Source organism: Leptidea sinapis, chromosome 14 (assembly GCF_905404315.1).
Source record: "Leptidea sinapis chromosome 14, ilLepSina1.1, whole genome shotgun sequence".
Lineage (NCBI taxonomy): Eukaryota > Metazoa > Arthropoda > Insecta > Lepidoptera > Pieridae > Leptidea > Leptidea sinapis.
Window position 1 is genome coordinate 1453949 of NC_066278.1, and position 24095 is coordinate 1478043.

Genomic DNA, 24095 nt, shown 5'->3' on the forward strand with positions numbered 1-24095 from the left:
CATTGTCACAGGAGACGAAACGTGGATTTATTGTTTTGAACCCGAAAAAAACAGCAATCAATGGGTGTTTGAAAATGAGAACAGGCCAACAAAAGTGAGGCAGGCGAGAAACGGTGGTAAAAAATTGTTCGCATTTTTTTTTCAGCTACGACGGGTCCCATCTGTACAATTCCACTTGAAGATCAAAAAAAGTGTTAATACCGAATGGTATTCCACAATTTGTTTACCCAGGGTGTTATAAAAAATTCGCGAAAGACGACCAAAAAGCCGCGTTCTCCTACATCCTCCTCCTTTTTAGCGTCCGAAAAAGTACAACTCGTCACCCATCCTGCATATAACCTCGACCTAGCAGCCCTGTGATTTCTGTATTTTCACCAAAATCCAAGATTTGGTGACCTCTCACCTCTTTCACTTTTACCAATTCCGAAGAGGCAGTGATAGCGTTCAATCGGCACGTAGAAAACATGCCTTCAGATCTGTGGTCCTCCTGTTTTAAAAAATAGTTCGATTGCATGAAAAAATGTTTAAAATATAAAGAAGAGTATTTTGACAAGCAATAAACATAATATTTTGGTTAAAACACGTTGTTTTTTAAGTTACGCAAAACTTTTAGTGTGACCTACGTATATGTTTGGAGAGATAAAATTACCCCGCGCTCAGCTAAATGTAAATCAATAGACTTATAGTTTCACGGTTAAATATACATTCCGCTTGCAATGTTCTATATGAATAATTCTCAGTAATGTTATTCTTATTTATTGTATACTAGCTGCCCCGACAGACGTTGTTCTGTAGATAATAAAAAAATACTGTTTTATAGGAATTTGCCAATAAAATTTCTAAACATCAAGAAATATTTCGTAAAGAATGTTGTTATAATGAAATTGTTTCACAGCGGAACTGTCAAACCGTGCGTCACTAAATTCTCTCATAGAAAATATGTCCATACAAAACAAATATTGAAAATAAAAATATTTATGGGTCCCAAATCGAAATAAAAACTACCCTATCTCTCAAGTTGGACCAAACTGCACTCCATGAAGTAATCACCATTAAAATCCGTTCATTAGTTTAGGAGTCCATTGAGGACAAACATTGTGACACGAGATTTATATATATTAAGATGACTTATTTAGGGTCTTCGCTGGGGTAGATTGTTGGTTTTGCTATTTGCCTGGCGCGGGGAACCCTAACACATTTTCTAAAATAAAAATTCTTACTCCTTAATGTATGAGCTATTTGCCAGTGCAAGTATACCGAATCTCTTTTTTTAACATATGTGCTTACGATTTTTCTTGTTTTAGCTAATAGTTAAAAGATCATTTAATCACTGTATTCTAAAGGTATTACATATTATTAAAACTATTTAATGTTTATTTAGTAATAATATTGTAGGTTTTGCTATACGCATTGTCTTTAAATGAAATAAAATATTTGAATTATGATTTAAGCAATCAGAACATTTCGACAAAGCTTTTAATATGAAAGTCAAGATAATCATCGGCTCTAAGAAATACTATCGGAAAAGTAGTCCAAAAAGGTGTTTCAGCTTCAGTTTTTAGATCGGTGGCTTCGACAAATACGTGCGGTTTGTTACTGCGACCATACAAATAATAAAATTCGCCTCGCGACACAGAATGACCCGAAATATATTTTCATGATCCAGACACGGCTGTTCCGTGCAATACAGGCTCCGCCGTAAATTGGAACTATCGAATTTCGTTGGGGAAATAAATTGACATTTTGTTATACACCGGTATAGGGGAATAAAATGAACTGCTTATGAAATTGTTTAATTTCTTTGTGAATTTGGTGGAGAATCTATTATAAATAAAATAGTATTTGCCCAATAGGCATACAGGCATGCAATTGCAGCTATATCGTAGAAATCATAAACTTTAGGGGGAAGTTGAATCTTTTAAGTACTTTTTTATCACTTTGCATAAATTGTATTTAAAATTGCTTGTGTACGTTGACAATTGACGTATTTGTAAAGATGGAGTAAGAGAGTAACAATGTTTTGCTGTCCATTCTTTTCTTCTTCTTCTTGTGTCTCTCCACTACTGGAGGTTGACCGTCAGCTCAGTGAATTTTTCGCGTTCTTGCGCCAAGCGAAATAGTATTTCTACGCTGGCGATCGTCGTCCATTCCCGGATGTTACGCAATCAGGACTTTTTTCTTCTTTTAGCGCGTCGTTTTCACTCTAATTTGCCCGTCATTATAAGTTGGAGCAGTTGGTATCTCTCGTTTCTCAAGACGTGTCCCAAATATTCAACTTTTCCCATCTTGTCGGATTGAGCTTTTTGGACAGCTTACGGCTGCACAGAACCTTTTCCATCTTTTAAAGGCTTGCTCGGGCAATTTCATTATTTTTTTATTTAACTTTTCCATAAATGAGTTTGCGTTTTAAGTTTAGAGAATTTTTATTCAGTTATAGGTATTATTATAACTTATTGGGGCATAATTCCTCGAATTAAATGACATTCATTCCCATTATTAAATGAATTTTTACATTAAATCTTTGACTAAAAGTTACACACCTTACTCGAATGTATCGACGTGACGAGCGCGGTTCCGAAGCCGCTCAGGTTTTTTTAGGTTCAATCAATAATCTTGAGCGGCACTGCAATGTAATGTGCTGGTTTTATCACTTACCGTGATATCGGGTAAATGGCTCTCTAGTTTCGTCATTTCTTCATATAAAAAAATTACTATTTCCTTGTTTTTAAACTTTTATCATCGCGGAAATTTAACGTTGTAATTATTATGACGGGTACTCACGATATTATTTTTTATTGATTTGATGCCGATATTTCGATCCAATTGCATGAATCGTGGTCGCGGCGGGACTTCGGAGGCGGCATGAAACACTTAAAACATATATCTTGTACGTGGTACGGAACCAACATGCAATTTACTGATCCCTGAAACTGTCGTTGCGCTTATTAACCATTTGAGACGTGGTAAATACATATAGGTTCATATAATATTTTCTTTACTCACACTGAACACACAGAGAAACTGAAAAGAGGATCACACTCTCTTTGAAGCATTCATTATCATATTTTACACACACAAGCATATTTAAAATTTAGTCTCAATAATATAGATAATAAAATGCAATTATATAATTAGTTGAGAGTGGGGGGGGGGGGCAGGAGACTCATAGCACAGGTTCTACCTAGTTTGAGCTCCTGTCTCCCAACTATATTTTAACATTTTAACTATACTACATATTGGGAGAAATATACTTATTTGATTTGAAAATTTAAATATCGCACAAGTTCAAATCCGTGATTACCAATTTAAAATTTTCAGTACCGCAACAAACTAAATGAACAACAGAACGGAAGGCTATCAGCTCAGCGTGCAGCACTGGGAGCTCGACAAGAGGAGATGAGGAGTATCGACAGAAGAGTGTCGGAACTCCAAGCGAGGTTGCTGAGGAAGAGAGCGCTGAACCGGCAACTTGCGGCGGCACATCGACAGCCCCAGCAAAGGTTTGTTTTATAATAATAATATATCAGTGAAAGCCTCCTTTGCACAGGATGCCTGCTAGATTATGGGTACCACAACGGCGCCTATTTCTGCCGTGAAGCAATAATGTGTAAACATTACTGTGTTTCGGTCTGAAGGGCGCCGTAGCTAGTGAAATTACTCGACAAATAAGACTTAACATTTTATTTTGTCAAGGCGACGAGCACAATAGTAGTGCCAGTGAGAATGTTTGAGGTTTTTCAAGAATCCTGGGCGGCAATGCATGGTAATGGGCACGGCGTATCAATTACCATCAGCTGAACGTCCTGCTCGTCTCGCCCCTCATTTTCATTAAAAAAATATAATAATAATTAAATCCATACATCTGTTAGCAATGTTTTACTTAAAACGTTAGTGGGTAAATGGGAATTCTTTTATATTGGTGTGAAGCCACATCCACCTATCTAAAAGAAGGCATTTCCACTGATCTGCAAAGACAATCAAGTGTTGATGCTGCCGCGGACTCGAGCGAGCAGAGTAGGACATGTTTATCATTAAATTTTTAATGCCGTGGGCATTAATGATAAATCTGACCGAAAAAGGTATAGGCCACCTAGGCCGCTAGTATTTGATGTTTTCCAATTGATTGCTTCAAGCATTCGTTGAATAAAGAATCTTGACAGACGCACAAACGAACAACAGAAAAAGGAGGAAGATTTAACTTGTTAAAAGCTAAGCCGGAGTTTTGTTTTGAATAGACTTTCAGTATTGACTTGACATCACTTTGCTGACAAAAAGACGCTCGCAATTTCACCACTTCGATTTCGCCTTTTATTTGTCCCGCATGTACGCACGTTTTCACGGACTGAAAAAAGGGAAAACAGCAAACATGCACGAATTGGTATGGTCAAACCAGGCCACTGCAATTGGTCTTTATGAATTATAAGATAATCACTTTATTTATTAATTTAAGACGAAAATATTACACTCATGAATATCAGAATAAGACATACTATATTATGTTCACCACCATTTAAAAAAAATATGTTTATTTCGTTAAAATAAGGGACAAGACTAGCAGGACAATCATCTGATGATAATTGATACGTTCTGTCCATTACTATGCAGTGCCGCTCAGGATTCTTAAAAAAAAACAAAAATAATGAGCGGCATTACAATTGCGCTCGTCAACTTAACACATAAGAGTTTAAGTCTCATTTGCCCAGTATTTTCACTAGCTACGGCGCCCTTCAGACCGAAACATAATAATGCCCATTACCTACTATTTCACGGCAGAAAAAGGCGCCGTTGTGGTACCCATAATCTAGCCGGCATCCTATGCAAATTATCAACTGAAGAGAATAGAGAAGATTTTGTAGATGGCGCTATATATTTGCTAACCTATAGAGTTGAACAAATAACGATTTATCTATCATGTGTAATTTGATCATCTACCTTACCGTTTGAAGCGTTTTAACTTTTTGTACAAATTAAATTTGAATATAAACTTGTTACCACTTTTTTAATAGAAGTGGGTGTTCAATTGAAGTTTGGTTATAAATAACGGAACCAAATGAAACTAAATTAACTTTAACACTAGTTCTATATTTATTTAGGTTTTTTACGAGGTAGGCACTGCCTAATTGCCTGTATGATATGCACGCACCTGGCTATAACCGTATCTACGTGTTAAGGGATAAAGCTTTATTATGCTTATAACTAATACATATGGTTTGTGGGGAAAAATCCAGAAAACTGGGAAAATCTGGCTATTTGCTATCACTTAACCTAACTTAAAACTAATGACTAGACCTTACTTTCCAGTCACACGATGCTCGTGTTTATTACATCTGCTCTTCTTCAAAATTTATAACATCCCATCGCGATCACCTTGGTCTTCTTGTTTAGTCTCATCCCTTCAACTTCTCTGTTCATCCCACTTACTACCTATTCCCACTAGAACCTCTCATCAGATGGCCAACAAAACTTTCTTAAGCTAATTATTGTCTGTTGTTGTGTTTGTATTCCCCATTCGTCTTATTACTTCAGAGTTTCAAACCTGATATTGCCAACTTTAACATTCGTAGCATCAATTTTCGAATGATTATAATCACTTACGTACAAAGTAATGCACAAAGTCTAACTAATTCTAAACCTATTTATTTTAAAGAAAACACTTAAAAGTAGAAACTAATGTTGAAATATGTTCTAGTTACCCATTTAAAGCTCAATTTCTTTATCATTTTATACGATGGTTAAAAAACACGTTTGAAAATTCACTTACAAACAAAGACTATACTATCCACTAAGATATTCTGGTTCAGATACAAGACCAGAGTAATGAAAATACTGAGATAATTTATAGATACGTCTAGATAGAGTCTCTTGGTGTTAGACAACCGATAAAAACAGGCCAGGAATAATACTTTAGTGTGCGTGACAAGCTATGTATTACACTCGCGATTTGTGCTTGACACTTTGCGTCAGTGTGCGTGAATTGCTCTTAATAGAGGTTAGTTCTAAAGTCTATTTTTTTCGATGTTTTCACAGCTGCCATAGTCTATGTAGATGTATAAATGAGCTAAGTTAAAATATGCACTGAAATGTTTGCAAATCGCGAAGTAAATCGAAAGTTTAAGTTGATGAAAATCACGGTCAAAGATTCCGGTACATACACAAGCGAAGATTGAAATAGGCGTACAAAAATGTGTTCAGTTCATTATTCTTGCGTCGGAACTGAAATCAACGCTATCCAATGCTTCTACACGCGTATATTATACAGCAATATTGATAAAATTACTGGGCAAATGAGACTTAACATCTTACGTCCCAATGTAACGAGCGCAATTGTAGTGCTGCTCAGAATTTTTGGGTTTATTTAATAATCTTGAACGGCATATCAATTGCCATCAGCTCAACGTGCTGCTCGTCTCGTCCCTTATTTTCAAAATGAAAAATGACATCCAAATCCTCTACTTTTTAATTACATGTGAAAACATTTGAAAACTGAAAGATTTCAATAAGAAGTGATATTATAGGACGCGACAGCTCTTGAACAATATTAGAATATTATAAGATATAACATGAGTAAGGGTATTCTCGTGTGAAATCCATTTTTGTCCGTGATTGATGTTTCTATCGCTGCAAATTGTTAAATGGGTTTCACAGTAACGACATTACAAAGGAATATTTACTGTCAATTGCTACGAATGTAGATGTTAATGTCCTTAGTAATGTTTTGTAATAGTGTACAACGAATAAAGAAGAAGGAATTATGCTTTTTCATCTATAATGTGATCAATTTATACGTTTATTAGATAGGCGTATACTAAATTATGATTATTAGATTAAGGATTGGTCTAGATATCGCAGTAACTAAGAAAAATAGCTTTATTATTACGGCAACTATTAGATGCTTGTGTGCGTTGAATCTTGATACTCGATCACTACTTTCATGTTTTGCCAGTGGCATTTTATTAGCAAAGATTATCAGAACATGTGGCACGTCAACGTCACACATTGTGCAAGACTGGCCCAAGTACGCCCACTTGAGCGTAATATTAGTTGCCGCAGTTTGCGACTACGCAGCAGAGACCAATCCTTAAGGCGAAGATTAAGCAGAAAACACGCAAACATGGTGTTTTTAGACAAGTTTTGTGGTGAAAGTATAGCAATTCGAGCTATGAACACTACTTAATCCTGTTACACATATCCTTAAGTCTTATTTGTAGGTTGCTAATGCTTGCTGTTGGTTATAGTTAACACTGCCGAGCCTTTTTGAACTACCACATTTCTTTGAAGTTAAACAAGTTTTTTGGCATGGCGTGACGCTTTTTTTTAGTACTTCTCTCAGAAAAGTTATTCTTATAGCTTGTACTTTTTTGTGTAGGTTCATTTATTCAGATTAGCAGTGAAAAACGAGGATTGTAAGCATATAAACTGTTTTCCACGCAAGAATGTTGAAAATATTGGCTTTGTTACATAGATGGCGGGCCGGCAGCCGTGAACTCATATCGCTCAAGGTTGCTGGCATTTAGTGTCGCCTTAAGTAAGATATAACTAGATTTTTCCCGAGGCTTAGCTCGCATTGAATCCCTTAATTAATCCTTGATGTTTATGAAAGATCTTGACATTTCGATTGATGAGTCAATGTGATAGGTACTTTATTGCTTGGCTGGAATCATCAGTATTTAAAATTACTAAATACCCCGATGTTTCAAAAACTGAAAACATGCATTATTAAAATTATTTACTGCAAGAATTCTAATAATTTATACTGTTACCTATTTTATCTGTTATTTACGAGGTAGAATAACAGATAAAATAGGGAAATACCCTTATCATATCTGCGTTTTTTACCCTCCGTTAAATTTTTTTTTAATAAAACATATCCTATATCCTACCTATAATACCTTTGATAATGTGTGTACTAAATTCCTTGATAATCGGTTGAGTAGTTTAGGAGTAAAGCGTAACAAACAAGAGCTTAGATTCACATTTATAATATTAGAAGGGAAAGGGAAAGTAGGGATGTTGTACGTAAGTTGCGCTATGTCAATAAAATGTCGAAAAAGATATTTTTAAAATTACTAATATAACGATAATAAATACATACAAGTATTTTTTTTATTATTATTGGTTCTTAAATCAAAAACGATTTTTTATCATTCGTGTTTTTTTAAAATAATTTATCCAAAACAAAATGATTGGAATTTCTGATTTTTTTATGGAAGAATTATATTGTTAATTTATGCTTATTACTGATATCATTGACAGCCCTATTCAAACGCCTCAAAAGATCGTTAAAAAGGTCTGTATCTATTACATTCTCTTTGATAGACAATTCAATTTGTTCCTGTAATAAGGTTAAGGTTGGCACAAAATTTGGCAGTCTATAAAAATGCCTATCTATCCACTGGACTAAAACACAACCTTTATTAATATTCAGTAGATTATGAAAATATAACAAAATTTGATTATCTCAGCATCAATGTATGTATGAACTTGAATTTGAATTTCCTTGCTAATATTATAAACTAGCTTTTATATGCGGCTTCACTCGCCAATATGTGTCTTATATAATTTTTGGAATAAGATTTGGAAAAAGAAAAGCGTTGAAAAACAAACAATAACTGAATATGCAAAAGTAGATACGTAACGTAAAAAGTTAAAACACATTTATTTAACGTTGACGACGTCGGGGGTCAAATTCAAATATTTTTATTCAAAATAGGATGTGACATCACTTATTGAAAATCAAAAACTACCACCCATTCCAAAAAGAATTCCTCAGACCTGAGAAGAATGGGCGAAACAAACTCAGCGGGCTTTTTTTTTTAAAAAAATATGTTCACAAAGTAATATTGTACAATTAAACTTATTGTTTAATAGCCTGAAGAAGAAAGTCATTTATGGTATAGTAACTTTACCACACAAACGTTTTTTAACAATTCTTTTACATATCGTAATACTTTTGTTTTGAACATTTTCTGGAATCTTGTTGTAAAAGCGTATACATCGCCCCACAAAAGACTTACTAACTCGACTTAGCCGAGTAGTAGGTGAGTTTATGTCTATTAGGTAAGAGCTAAATATACACATTTAAGTAAAAACTTCTTTGATATTGAAAAAAATAATTGTATAGATATCCACTCTCCACAATATATTAATATCCATCAAGAATATTTCAATCTGTTTTACCAATATGAAGTTGTAGGCTGTGCGAAGCAATATGTCGGCTTAGCGAAATACCGCTTATGGAGGCAGTGGGTAGGTTTTATGTAAAAGTTTTCAGATTACGTTGCTTAACGATGAGTGCTTACAAATGATTAATGAGATCAGATAAAATATTTATAAGTCGGATCGTACATGATTAAAACCACATTACGACTTTCTGCAGATGCTTAATGATGTTTTAAAAGCTTTTTTATACCGGCGTTACCATCTAATTAGGAATTTTTATTTAAATTTAGCTCGATACTGCAAACTTTTTTACAAAAAAAATAATATTTTTTTTTGCTCATGCTAACTCTGAGGCATTGAAATACAGCTGTAGTCAGGGGCTTATAACGTTAATATTATTATTATTGATTAGTTTTGAGCCTTTCATATGCCATTTCGACTTCGATTGTAGCGGCCCGACCGACCTTCCAGAATGTTCTAGTAGTAGTCTGGCTGCACGATGACCTTGTTTGAGGATTAGTTGTCTATATTCTATTTCTTCCAATCATTTGTTCAGCATAAAGCTTTGTTTGTTATTAATATAATATAAACTTTATAAGTACTTGCCACGAACGAGTAAAAAAAGAAGGACTCCGTTATGCTAGTGTGTATGCGGTTACGGGGGATACTAGTTACACAATTTTTTCTCCCTTAAATAATCATAAATGGCCACAAATAATTATAAAGTTTCGATTTTACATTTATTCACAACGCACGACGGCATTTTTAAAATATTTTATTGAGACGAAAACTGATCTGTCACAGACGATGACAATTTTCTTAGTGGCCGCCTATCGGCCTGTAGTAGTGTAGGTGTGTGCGTGGGGCTATGTATTTACACGTGAATCGGCTTGTTTTGGTGCTACACTGGTATGTAAGGTGACACGGAGTCCTTATTTTCTTACTAGTCCGTGGTACTTGCATGCAATATACGAGAAATTAAATTACCTTATCAAGTCATTAAATTTTTGGAACCATGTTGACGATTGTACAATTGAAAACGTTTAAATAATATACTGTAGCCTCGCACATCTAACACTCACTGGCAGGATTGGTTCGGCCTTTGTTACGCATGCTACAAACACATTTTTTGTTATGTTAGACATCACACTATCACGACTCTCGAACATTGCTTTGCACGTCAAAACGTTTGATCTTCTTGCCGCTAAGGGTTATTTAGAATACCGAAGAATAATATAGAAATGAATATTATAAACCATTAACAGCGACTTTTATAATGACTGTTATAATAATTATAGCTGTTCGCAAAACGAACCGTAAAACACAGTAATAGTCTAAAATGAGGTTCTGTAATCTTTTCCTTTTCCATCCAGATTTTCCTTGTGATGGATAGTGAAAAAGGTCATGGACATCAGCAATACTAAAGGTCCAAAGGATATGTTGCCTTTGGAGTGAGAGTATGCTCTGAGCTTTAAGTTGCCTAATTCGTATTGGTTCTGCATCCGTGAGATGTTGCTACGTGGTATGCTAGGCAAATGTCTCTTGCGAACATTGCAGTTGTGCTAATGGCTAAACATTAAAGAGGAGAAATTTCGCATTTTTTCCTGATGTATAAAAAGCTTCCTACAATTCTGTGACACAAGAGTGATTTTATGTATGTTATTTTCTAAATAATCCGTTCAAGAATATTTTTTTAAATTCGCGTCGATAATTTATTAGAGCAGGCTTTATAAAGTTGGACGCTTTTCAATACTTATAGTTGTCTGTTGGGAAATACCTTTAAATATATTAATTATGTTTAATTGTTGATCTAATAAACAATATCAAAAGTTCGAAATTTTTATAATTTTCTCACACACTACTGACATAAAGAAAGTACCTATTTCTACATTACTGGTTCGATGTTAAACTCCTAGGTAGTTAAAAACATAATTAAGAGTACCTATAGTAAAGCAATATTCGGAATTATTATTCAATTAAAACTTTGTCTAAGTCTCTTAACTTGTGCAAGTAAACTTGTATTTATAATTAAAGGTGTCAAGACATTGTGGAGAGTTGTGTATGTGCTGACCCTACTCAAGAGGTAAATTTTCTCGCTATGTACAATCAAAACTTGGCGTAAACACAAGCTATGCTCGGCAACTATGTAGGTGGTTATGCAAACTTTAATTGTGTCACAAGCTTAGTTACGAAGAGTGTTTCTTGGGAGTTAGTCTACATACAAGGCATTAATCTGTATGGATAGTTTATAGACTAAACAAGTCTTAACATATTACACCTCACGGTTTTACCTGTTTTTGACAAAAAATAACTATTGTGGCTTACGTATATGGAAAAGGCATATACCAAAAAGATACCCTGGATAAGATATCTAAGTCTAAAAGACAACTTTTATTTAATTCAGGGAACTTAACATTTAAATAACCAGTTTAAGTAATTATTTAATATTAATAAAAATATTATATTTGAGTATTAGTTTCTCTCATTAATTCCCTATAGAACGTAAAGAAGCAACAAATAAAAACACAAATAAACATACAAACTTTCCCCTTTATAATGTGAGTGTGGTTTTTGATTAAAAACGTAAAAAAACCTCCGACTGAACAGATCTCGATCGGAAAATAGGGACAGATTGAAGAACGTAAAAGTTATATCAACCCTCTTTTTCGTCTGTGATTAAAAAAAATCCTAACTGCTACTCCACTGATGTCACTGTCCAAATCGGGTTCTATATTCAAAATATGCAGCTGAAACTGAAATAGTCTTTACATTGCTGCCTCTTGACCAATAATATTTTAAACATCTGGAGTAAACGTAGAAATGTATAGACCTTAGCAGTCGAAGGTTAATAATGTGTCATTTGTGGCATGTGCATATTTCGGCTTTGATTTTGTATGAGGTGCATTGTCTATATGTATAGAACGTCATTGTGATGAGCAGATAATTTCGCCTTTTATTTATTTATTGGCCTTCCAGTGATTTCACATATAAATATTTCTTAAACTATTAACAATTTAAATTACATGTGCAGGGTATGCAAAATCATTTAAAGGTAAACACTACATGCTAATTTCGCTTATCAATGCATTATTACAACTCTAAAAGTGAGTTAAAAACTGAAACCAGAGAAAAAAAATTATAGTCTACAATAATCAATTGAGAATTGTTTAAAGGATAGTTAGGGAAACAAATAATAAGTGTTATAATTACCTACAACTAAGTATAACAAAATCTAAATAAAAGCTTTACCAGTGGGAGGTTCCTTTGCACAACGGCGCCTATTTGTGCCATGAAGCAGTAATGTGTAAGCATTACTGTGTTTCGGTCTGAAAGGCGCCGTAGCTAGTGAAATTACTGGGCAAATGAGACTTAACATCTTATGTCTCAAGGTGGCGAGCGCAGTTGTAGTGCTGCTTAGATTTTTTGGGTCTTTCAAGAATCCTGAGCGGTACCGCATTGTAATAGGCAGGGCGTACCATCAGCTGAACGTCTGGCTCGTCTCGTCCCTTATTTTCATTAAAAAAAAAGTAATTATATAAAACTAGATTATTTTTTATTCCATGGCATCACTATAACTATATTTGTGTAGCGTATATCTTGTAAACTATATTATTACTAGCTGACCCGACAGACGTTGTTCTGTACATAATAAATAAAATACTGTTTTTTATGAATTTGTCAATAATATTTCATAACATCAAGAATTATTTCGTAAAATATGCTCCCTGTTGTTATAATGCCGTAAACCGTGCGTCAATAAATTCTCTCATCTATCATATATCTCTAGAATATGCCGATACAAAACAAATATTGGAAACAAAAATAATGAAGAGTCTCAAAACGAAATAAAAACTATCATATCTCACAAGTTGGACTTAAATGCACTCCATGAAGTAATCTCCATTAATATCTATTCATTAGTTTAGGATTTCACTGGAAACAAACATCAGGACACTGTATTCATATATATTAAGATTAATTTCCATTTGAATTGTTACTGTTACATATTTATAATTTTATGTAAAAAAAGATATAAACCAATATCCGGAGTCGGTAATCCATAATCTCTCTCACACGACTTCTTTTCTCATAGCTAAGGTTCAAGTTTTTTTTGTTGCGGCCAGTAGTCTATATATTAAAGAGATTATATATTTGCTACAATACTTATACTAATGCGTTTGTTTTTCAGAGTCAATAACAGTACACCGATGCAACAGCTCCCTAATTATCCCGCCGGTAACAACCCCATGAACAGTCAACCAAAGAACCAGCAGTCACGAGGCAACGTAGCAGCTGTGGAGCCCTACAACCATATTCCTCAGGCGCAGAGTGTCAACAACACAAACTTCCAGGTATACATACCTACATAGGTATTTAAATGGTCATAAGATTAACTATTACAAATCAAATCAAATCAAAATCAGTTTATTCACGGAAAAGACAGTTATGAATATTTTTCTTATTGAATTTACCGCTACTTCGTAAAGGGTTGAGCTAATGAGAAGCAGTAGCAAGAAACTCATTGCCACTCTTTTATATCAAGATTTACAGATCATTTTAATTACAATATAGATAATATGTAAAATGATGCAACAAACACACTCAAACGTCAAATAGTCAATGTCTTACACGAATAAGTCAAAAAAGTAAATGTAAATTAATACAAAAGTTATTGAGTACAGTAGGTGCATCATCCACACACACCGTAAATCAAAAAAGGTATTCTGTGAGCATTTTATAAGCGATACAATATCGGTTTACTTCACACAAGACTATTGTCATCACAGAATACAAGGTGATGACAATAACATGCTTCAATTATAGAGAACTTGAACTTTACCCCGGTAAGGTAGAAGAATAGTGAGTATAATTTTTTTAAGTAATATATATACCAACACTAGCTTCTGCACGCGGAAGGTGGTATAGCGGCACTTTAACTTTAATACAACGTTGAACCAACAAAAATCAATTTTGAATATTGAAATATAGACAATTCTTTCATAAAAAACTTTCATTTTTTATTTTCAATAAGCTCTTATCGATGAGCGTCTTGAAAGAAAAAAAGTATATAGGTAAATAAGCACTGTCCTTTTACTATTATCAAATTTAATTTTGCATTTTTTCCAGGGTATGAAACAAAACAATGTGCCACTGAAACAACTCACACAAAGTGACAACATTCAAACACATTTAACACAACAAGAAGCGCATTATCTGCAGCAAAAGCAAATGATGAACCCACTTTACAATGGCAATTACCCACACATGCAACAACAACTTCAAGACAGCCAATACCCGGGACAGTATTCAAATAAACACGACATGAATGCGATCAACAATATACAGCAGGGAATAACAAACTCATACGACGCGAAGACAATATTCGATTATGTTAACAAATACAATGAATATCCGAAACAACCTCAATACAGCCCAAACAGCAACAGCAGTTCAAACAGCAACCAAACAGGAAAGGAAACTAAAATAAACGAGCAAGAATTCCCACCAGAATTCGCTGCAAGTAAATCTGATCCGAAGTATCAGACACTGCCATACAACACGAAATTCCCCAATCCAAATGTTAAAGTAAAACAAAATGAAGTCAATGGAAAAACGAATGATTTGGATAAGAATCAAAGTCAGCAGAATATAAACCATATGACGGTACATTCTACCCCGTTATCAGTTGTGAACAAAAGCTTAGCAACACCATTAAGTCAAGCAGAATTGGCATATCAAGAACAAGCATATCAGCTACAAAAATCAGATTCTTCTGGAAGATGTAATCAAGAAGGGAAGGAAAACCATACATATCAGCAAAACTCTAGGTTAAGTTCAAGTAATAGTCAAAACGATTCTAGAAACAATGGAAAGAATCAACAGGGAAGTGTCCCAAAGGGCTCGCCCAGTATGGTGTCAAGTTCGACTACTGCTAGCAGTTCTATTGGATTCGGGGTAAGATTTATACTAAAACTTATTCATTTTATTTATGGTTTATTATGCAAAGCATGCTCTTTCAATTGATTCACTCACTCACTCTTCATATTGGACAATAGTCTTAATTTTAACATAACTGACGTCATTACACAACATTAAAAATACTCGCAACAAATATCAATAATATAAACTATAATATACAAGTAGTATTAAGTCACGCTTATAAGTTTTTAGAGGTAATTTCTGATCAATGCCGTCAGTTTGCTAAAAGATTATATACCTCTAACCGATTATTGTATGAAGAGCGAGCATTAAAACAAAATTTACCAGCTTTATCTTCTTCATCATATTTCTATGCATTCTATCCCCTCCTTCATTTCCTCCATTATCAAGGTATACATCATCATCACCTGTAAATATCATCATCATTCATTACAGAAGCCCGTGTCAAGCGTTGCACCCACATCGGTTCAGCTCTCGAGTGCCAAACCATCCCCCATTTACCAGACATCATCAACAAAAATCCAACCTGTTCAACCACAAACAGTTCAAACGCAAACCATAACTGCACCCACAAATGCTAACACGGTGAATTCCCAAAACCAGATCATAAGAAACACCGCGTCGGGACTTTCGAATAGTACAGGGAGCTCTAACTTCAATGGCCAGAACGCGTCATCACAGAGCATTCTGTTATCGCCACCACAAAGTGCCAGCACCCCACTATCGACTCCAGATGTTAGTGGCACTGATAAATCGCCTAAGCCTGCACTACCTCCAAAGCCTAGTGTTAAGGTAAGTTTTACTTTCGTATCCCACTGGCAGGAAATTAAGCGTTAGTTAATAGATTACATACATACAAAAATTTTCGATTCATTAAAAAGTTTCTGCTATTGTTATACTATATTATTAAAAATAACTTTCTTATTCTTAAATCGTGGTAACTAAAGCTTTGAAAATAAACGGTACTTTAAAAAACCCGAATGCGTTTCTATGTAATTTGGAAATGAAAAAACCCTTCAACAAGAAAGTCGTCATACTCGATTGCACTTAATTTAAGAATCGCCAAAGTTGCTAAGGCGATGCTTATAAGCGTCAAATCCATACAAAAAAATATCAATTTAGACCTTACATAAAATAGTTCAGTAAATTATAGAACAGGAGCTCATTGTGTTTTTATTAAAAATATTTTTAAATACAAGAAAAATCGTAGCAATCGGAACCCATTCTAGAAATAGAGGCTTCGTGAATTGAGAACACATACCTATACAAGACAGCTGATTTTCTAGATTAATTATTATTATTAATATTGTATCAAATAAAGCCTGAAATACATATTCTTATTCATCATTTATTGTTCAATTTCAGACTCCACCTCGCCAGTCAGTGAACAATGACATCGGCTTTGCACAAACAGAATCTAACCCACTGACACTCCCAGACAGTTCTAACGAGAGTGACAGTCACAAGGAAACCAATGGAGGAAACGAGATGATCATAAAAGCTCGTCCTCTAACAATACGCAAACCGCCAATGAGTGAGCAACCTAAGTTAAGGAATCATATCATGTCCAAAAATGGTATCAACGCTGGTATGAACAGGAGAATCGAAATGCCACCATCATTCCTATTCCCTGAAATAGACCGGCAAGAAGCCAATGAGATGCCAAATGGAAAGGACAAAAAACAAAAAGATGAAGTAGACAGAGCTTTGAATAACAACATATCAAATATAAGCGATAAAGAAGAGAGTAAAGATACGGTGTCGGATATCACAGAGCAAATCAGTTCTGTGGACTTGAACGGTCAGGATTCTCCGAGGTCTGAGAATGTTCTGAGGCGGTCAAAGAAGGGTAATTTGAAGCAAGGTGGAAAAGCTCCTCTCGCGAGGCGAGTGAGTTTTGATCCTCTCGCTTTGTTATTGGATGCTAGTCTTGAGGGAGAATTGGAACTCGTGAAGAAGACAGCAACTCAGGTAAATGACTATAAATTTATTTGTATATTTTTACGGCTTTGAAAAATTTTCTTAGTATAATAATTAATATTTATTTACAATTTATAAAGATATAAGTAATAATTAAATAATAAAAATTAATACCTATTAATAAAGAATAACCCCCTTATTCATAATAGTCTGCTAACTTCAAGCATTGCTAATTCTCACTCTGTCTTCGTCTATTGACCTAAGTCAGAATAAGAAAAAACACTCCTTAGCAGCTGTTAGCGGACCATTAATAAGGGGGTATATACTTAAGTCTTTAAGTTTCTGCTCTGTCTTTCTTATTTAAACTAATTTTTAATAACTATTTTATATTAATAATATTTTTTAAATTGGAAAATAAATCTGTTTGCATGCACTTGTATTAGGTATTAGCAACATGAGTAGTTACGATCCACATCTTGATAACCTCTTTAGTTTTTATATTCGCATTAACACATATTTTGTTGTTGTCAAAACAATAATAAAGCTAAGTTGAAATAAAATTCCATTGCTACCATTGTTTTGAACTACATTCTAGAAACTTTCACGTAGATATCGAGTACTTATTATTGACATAACAAAGATAATCATTACACCTTAAGGTCCCTTGCTAACGTCGTTCGAAACACATTCTGTTGGTTTTTTATCTTCTCGTATCTGCATACCAATCCATTTGCAAGTTAGATCAATAAATCACTTTCATTTTATTCCAGGTACAAAATGCAAGCGCTGCTAACGACGAGGGTATAACTGCTTTACATAATGCCATCTGTGCCGGCCATTTTGAAATAGTCAAGTGAGTTTATAAGTCTGTTAATTATAACTAATACATAAAAAACATGTGCGATGCACAGTCAATGTGAATACAATATAAGTTTAATTAATTCATACAAGGATTTACTTAGACTCGCTTTAAGATCTTGTATGATACACAAATAAAATTGGAAAACACAATTTTATGAACGATATGGGACTCCAAGCCACGACCACTCGCGTTCCGTGCGAGTGCTCTTCCAACTGAGCTAACCGTTCGAGTGACGTATCGTCATAAAATCTTGTATGCTTTGTTCAACTCTCAGCTTGTGGCTTCATCTACAGGATCTACTTTACAGTTGATAACCTGCTCAACTTTGACTTGAGATGTCGCTTTTGCAAATCTAAACAATTTGTTATGTTTTTAAAGTGATAACGCTCAGTTCTGGGATTAATACACAAATAAAAGCATACATGATTTTATGACGGTACGTCGCTCGAACGGTTAGCTCAGTTTGAAGAGCACTCGCACGGAACGCGAGAGGCTGTGGGTTCGATTCCCGCATCGTTCGTAAAATTTTGTTTTCAAATTTTATTTAATCCTAGAAGTGATTATATGCTGATATGCTTATATGATTATTGGCTGAAGAGAAAAAGCTGACCGCCCTGTAGAATCTAAACGAAGGTCAGTCTCTCGACTTTCATACAATTAGTGAACAAAATATGAATACACCTACCTAAGTAAGTGTCTATAGAAATAATAAATTGATACCTCAGTACCAAAGTGTATCAAGTCTGAAATTCGGTAAGTTTTTATTTATTAAAATAAGGGACGAGACGAGCTGGACGTTGAGTTGATAGTAATTGAAACGCCCTGCCCATTACAATGCAGTAGGATTATTAAAAAACCCAAAAATTATGAGCGGCAATACAATTGCGTTCGTCACCTTGAGACATAATGTGTAAAGTCTCATTTGCCCAGTAATTTCACTGGCTAGGGCGCCCTTTAAGTTTGAGAAATTGTTCTATAAACGATAACCCACCCTTACCAAAGAGAAACAAGTCGATAAGTGAATGCAGGTTATTTGTTGCTTCAAATATTTCTTCATAAGTCTAGAATATTTTCGTTTCAAGCAATTACAAATCGGCTTGTTTTCTTTTGAACCCTTGTCTAAATTGTTACTCTTTGGAATTGAAAGATCTAAATGAACTACTACCATACTGTATAGTTAGATTTGAGAAATATTCAAAATATAATTTGTTTAATAGGTTTTTAGTGGAGCTGGGTTGTGATGTGAACGCCCAGGATTCAGATGGATGGACTCCCCTCCACTGCGCAGCCTCCTGTAACAATCTTCCCATGGTGCGATTCCTCGTTGATAATGGTGAGTTAAATCTCCTAGTGGCCACGATCTTCCTCATTTATCTATTACCATGGGTACAATAAAGCTGGATATAATAATAATAAATGGTTATTTCCGACACACATGCATATTGCATAATTTAATAAAGTCACAATTACAATTATTACAATCTGTCAAAATTACCTAAGATTTGACCTAGAACTAAACACTTCGATCAGCAAATACTATTGGTATTCTTTTTCTTATTGACATAGTCAGCAACGGCCTTATAAATAAACTTGGTATAAAGTTTACCTCAGAATAAACAAAGTGTATGTAAAAAGTTTACAAATAGACATTTTGCTTATGATTGGTTTATTGGGACGTATAATGTTTCCCGTGTTTATTTGCAAGGCTGTTTGGCATTCGGAAAACTACAGAATTATCATTGTATTGACTGTATTGTCAACGAAAGAGTAAACATTTTGTATATTCTTGGTTTAATCTAAGGTATAAAAAGTTATAGTATAAAGTATAATGATACCAAGTTTATTTGTAAAACAGCAAAGGTAAATAATATGTAATGTAAATGTATTTCAGGTGCTTGTATTTTTGCGACAACTCTATCTGATCACGAGACAGCAGCTGAAAAATGTGAAGAAGACGAAGAGGGATTCGATGGCTGTTCGGAATATCTTTACAGTATGTATTGTATTCTTGTATTTTATATTTTTCTTGCTGACCCGGAAACGTATTTCTAGTGATATTTTGGTACCCAAACAAATAAAGCACACACACACAATCATGCCTCTTTCCCGTAGGGGTAGGCAGAGACAACTTCTTTCCACTTGCTACGATCCTTACATACTTGTTTCGCTTCGTCCACTTTCTTATTATATTTAATTATTCCTCTCATACATGCTCTTCTGTTAACTCTTGACCTGGCCTTTTTTCAAGACGTCCCTGATTTGATCTCGAAACGTCCGCCTAGGTCTACTCCTCCCTTTCAATACTTTCACACTGGCCTTATACACTTTCTTCGTCAATCGTTCTTCATTCATTCTCTCAACATGGCCAAACCATCTCAGCATACCTAAGCGAAATAAATAAAAACTAATTTATTGGGTGTGGATCTAATTGAAAGAGGAATGGAACTCAATGGACGATTTGCAATAAAAGAAATTCTAGGGGTGGTTCTACCGAATATACACAAAAAAAAACATAAAAATGGGTTTAGCCATATCGGGGGAGTTTGGTGACGAACACTGTGACACGTGATTTTATATATTAGATATGCTTCTTGCGAACTCTTTTTTTATTTTATTTACCTGAACAGAATAATTCTCTATCGGAACAGCTCCGCCCCACTTAAAAACCACATTGTTATGCAAGAAGCCACTATGATGTCACTCCGCGCCCATCTCTCTGAAGGAATGTCTTAAGGGCTTGCAATTTTTTTTAAGAAAATAAGGACTGAGACGAACAGGACGTTCAGCTGATATTATATATTATCCGATATTGATACGCCCTGCCCATTACAATGCAGTGCCAATTAGGATTCTTGAAAAACCTAAAAATGCTATTGACACTACATTTGCGCTCGTCACCTTGAGACATAAGATGTTAAGTCTCATTTGCCCAGTAATTTCACTAGCTACGGCGCCCTTCAGACTGAAAATTAATGTTTATACATAACTGCTTCACGGCACAAATAGGCGTCGTTGTGGTACCCATATTCTAGCCGGCAACCTGTGCAAATGAGCCTCCCCACACTCTTCAAACAGGAATACAGCTGTACTGCTACTTATCATAAGACTAGGTCCTACATATGAATATTTTGACTTTACAGGCGTCCAAGAGAAGTTAGGCATCATGAATGGAGGCATCGTATATGCCGTGTTCTCGTACGCGGCGGCGCGCAACGACGAACTATCGTTCGAGAGCGGCGCTCGCCTGCAGGTGCTCAGGAAGGGAGACGACAACGAGCGAGAATGGTGGTGGTGCAAAGACGACTCCGGTCATGAGGGTTACGTGCCCAGGAACTTGCTGGGGGTCAGTTGAGATATATTTTTCATACCTATGTTGTTGAAACTCAAACATCCTTTATCTCCAATATTTTTGAAGAGAAACTTCTTTGCGCGCACGAGGATAATTTTTTTTACGGATGAAACGCAATAAAGTGTTCATCTTCCCTACGAGCGTTGTATCGTACAGGCTTAGCGCGCGGCCGCTAGTAAGTAGAACATCTTACCTACAAGCGTTGTGCCGTGCAAATTAAGCGCGCAGGTTAATCCCGGTTATATCGGAGCATTTGGCTTGGAAGTTCCTTGTATCCGCCAGCTTAAACTTTTCTAAAATATTTATTTATGTTTTCTTGCAAGCTCAATCGATTCGACGTTTCTCGCGTTCATTTACTTTATTAGTAAAGTAATATAAAATTACTTTACCATAGATTGTAGACTTCAGAAAAGTATGTAACTGCACGGAAATGAAAAGAACTGGCAAGAAAATTATTGACAATCGTTTAAATTATCAAATAGTGACAACTTCGGTAGCTTACAAAATATTATTTGTTTAACAGTTGTTGCAAAGTGATGAAAATACAAAATGAACTTTTGATCTTAGATAATTTACGTAGATATAGAACCTCTTGCTATAAGCCAACGTATGACAACATGACAGGGGAACACTCACGATATGTAGATATGTCACTTTGTTTTAGTGTGCGTGTATTGCTGAAAATAGAGATAAAAAATTCTTACTGCTGAGCTGTCACAGTCAATCTAGACGTATAGAATATTATCTATGCTTTTTTAACTTACTCGCGCTCAAATTATATTTTTACTATTTATTTATTTTATTTATCTTCTTATTGTATGATAGATACGATTGTTTTTGAGTCATGGATGTTTTTAGCAGTTATATAAGTATAGAGTATTCAATATATCATCGTTTGGAATCCATAATACCTAAAGACTATCCCCCTTATTCATAATAGTTTGCTAACTTAAAGCATTACTAATTCTCACTCTGTCTTCTTCTATTACCTAAGTCAGAATGACAAAAAACACTCCTAAGCGGCTGTTTAAAGTTAGCGGACCATTATGAATAAGGGGGTATGACTACAATACATAACATGAACAAATCTAAATTAATAGAATACTCAAAATATAAAAATGCATTTACAAGACTACCTTTATTAATTTACAAATGAAATATTAAAGTAATATGGTTATTAATTCTTGTTACAGTTATATCCCCGAGTAACTCCACAACAAGATTGAACATGTCACGGCTTAACTTATGGACCTAATCTCTAGCTGTAAATAGACTGTAGTTAATAATTGTTTATGTATTATATATCTGTATGTATGTAATCTTATATATTGTATACAATTTTATGAGATCTAATATTTTGTAAATATTTAACTATTACTTAAGTGCAAAACGAATGAGATTATATTATTATTGTACATACATTTTATAAAAATCGAGTCATCATTGTTATTCTTTATGGTTTGTCTAGTTTTATTTGCAAATATTGTGAATTATTACGCATAAATTGACAATATAAAATAATAATTATTACAATTACTTTGCAGTATTTATTATGGTTCCCTATTTTATATTCTTACAAATGAAAGTCAGATGACCTAGCTGACACCATAGTTACCAAATGGTTATGGTAACTAGTTTTATTCGTGTGATAAAATACCCAAACAAAAAGGTTTTTTTTTTAAATAAACAATATGTAGGTACTTAAGCTTACAGAGACATAAGGTACCTACTTCTGGCTCATTCACAATTACAGAAAATCTAATAAAGAAGTAGAGAACCCACCCACAAACTACACCAATGAATTTTTTTTATCAAATAAAGGGGCGAGACGATCAAGACGTTCAGCTGATGGTAATTGATACGCCCTGCCCATTACATTGAAGTACCGCTCAGGTTTCTTGAAAAAACAAAAAATTATGAGGGGTACCACAATTGCGCTCGTCACCTTGAGACATAAGATGTTAAGTCTCATTTACCCAGTAATTTCACTAGCTACGGCGCCCTTTAGACCGAAACACAATAACTCTTACACATTACTGCTTTACAGCAGAAATAGGCGCCATTGTGGTACCCATAATCAAGCCGGCATCCGCTATGCAATATAAATCTAAAAATTAAGTATAGGTAATAAAAAAAATATGAGTAATTGCGGCCAATTTTTTATAGGCAACCTATCGCTAATTATACCTTGCATACTCCCTAAACGTTCATTTAAAATTAGTGTTCGGTGTTTGCATTGTATATTATTTGGTAAAGTGCCAGTTAATTTCAACTGTGGAGATCGAACTTGCTGAGGTGCCATCCATCGCTACTGTACTGCCTAACCCTAAGTTGAAACCGATAGCAAACGGTGGCGCTAGTCGCGACAATCGCGTGACGTACGCGTGTGTGGGCGCAACTCATAGGCTCTCTTCCGCTTCGACCGCCGTACGAGAAGGTTCCGTCCGAGACGTCCTTGGCCGCCCCTCGAGTGTTGAACCACGTTGGTTCCTGTAGTGCCGTGCACCGGTGGATGCTGTGTGGCGCGGAGCAGTAAAGGTAGGTGGTACATGCATTGTTCCTTTTTTCACGGTTGCTTTATTACGCCTACCAAATAATCCACAGTCCATTCTTAATATCGAACAATTAGTTATATCAAAAAAACACGTACCTACCTGCAGAATCGAACAGTGGGATATTGCACTATAATTCACACCAAATCACTCAATTACGTATTAACAATCAAAATTAATTCAATTCGAATTTAAATAAAATAGTTTTGCATCACGGCCATTGTTTGCCCTTTTTTTTGTTGGGCCCCAAACGAAAATAATCGCATACGCGAAAGCGATAAAACATATTGTAGTGCATCTCGCTTACTCTGAA

At 34.9% G+C, this 24095-nt stretch overlaps 1 protein-coding gene across 8 annotated transcripts in view; it reads left to right on the forward strand.

Moving 5' to 3' along the window:
• LOC126968057 (apoptosis-stimulating of p53 protein 2) overlaps nucleotides 1-22766 on the forward strand; it is a 395431-nt gene extending 372665 nt beyond the window's left edge. For 6 of the 8 annotated variants that reach the window (XM_050812856.1, XM_050812859.1, XM_050812854.1 and 3 more), the window contains 10 exons: nucleotides 3319-3500; nucleotides 13349-13511; nucleotides 14287-15114; nucleotides 15535-15891; nucleotides 16465-17070; nucleotides 17790-17872; nucleotides 19099-19214; nucleotides 19773-19874; nucleotides 21022-21224; nucleotides 22424-22766. In XM_050812856.1, the coding sequence (XP_050668813.1) occupies nucleotides 3319-3500; nucleotides 13349-13511; nucleotides 14287-15114; nucleotides 15535-15891; nucleotides 16465-17070; nucleotides 17790-17872; nucleotides 19099-19214; nucleotides 19773-19874; nucleotides 21022-21224; nucleotides 22424-22456 (2673 nt within the window). In that variant the 3' untranslated portion in view covers nucleotides 22457-22766. The remainder of the gene's footprint in view (nucleotides 1-3318; nucleotides 3501-13348; nucleotides 13512-14286; nucleotides 15115-15534; nucleotides 15892-16464; nucleotides 17071-17789; nucleotides 17873-19098; nucleotides 19215-19772; nucleotides 19875-21021; nucleotides 21225-22423) is intronic. The other 2 variants (XM_050812852.1, XM_050812858.1) reach the window with 2 other exon arrangements.
• The last annotated feature ends 1329 nt before the right edge of the window (nucleotides 22767-24095 follow it).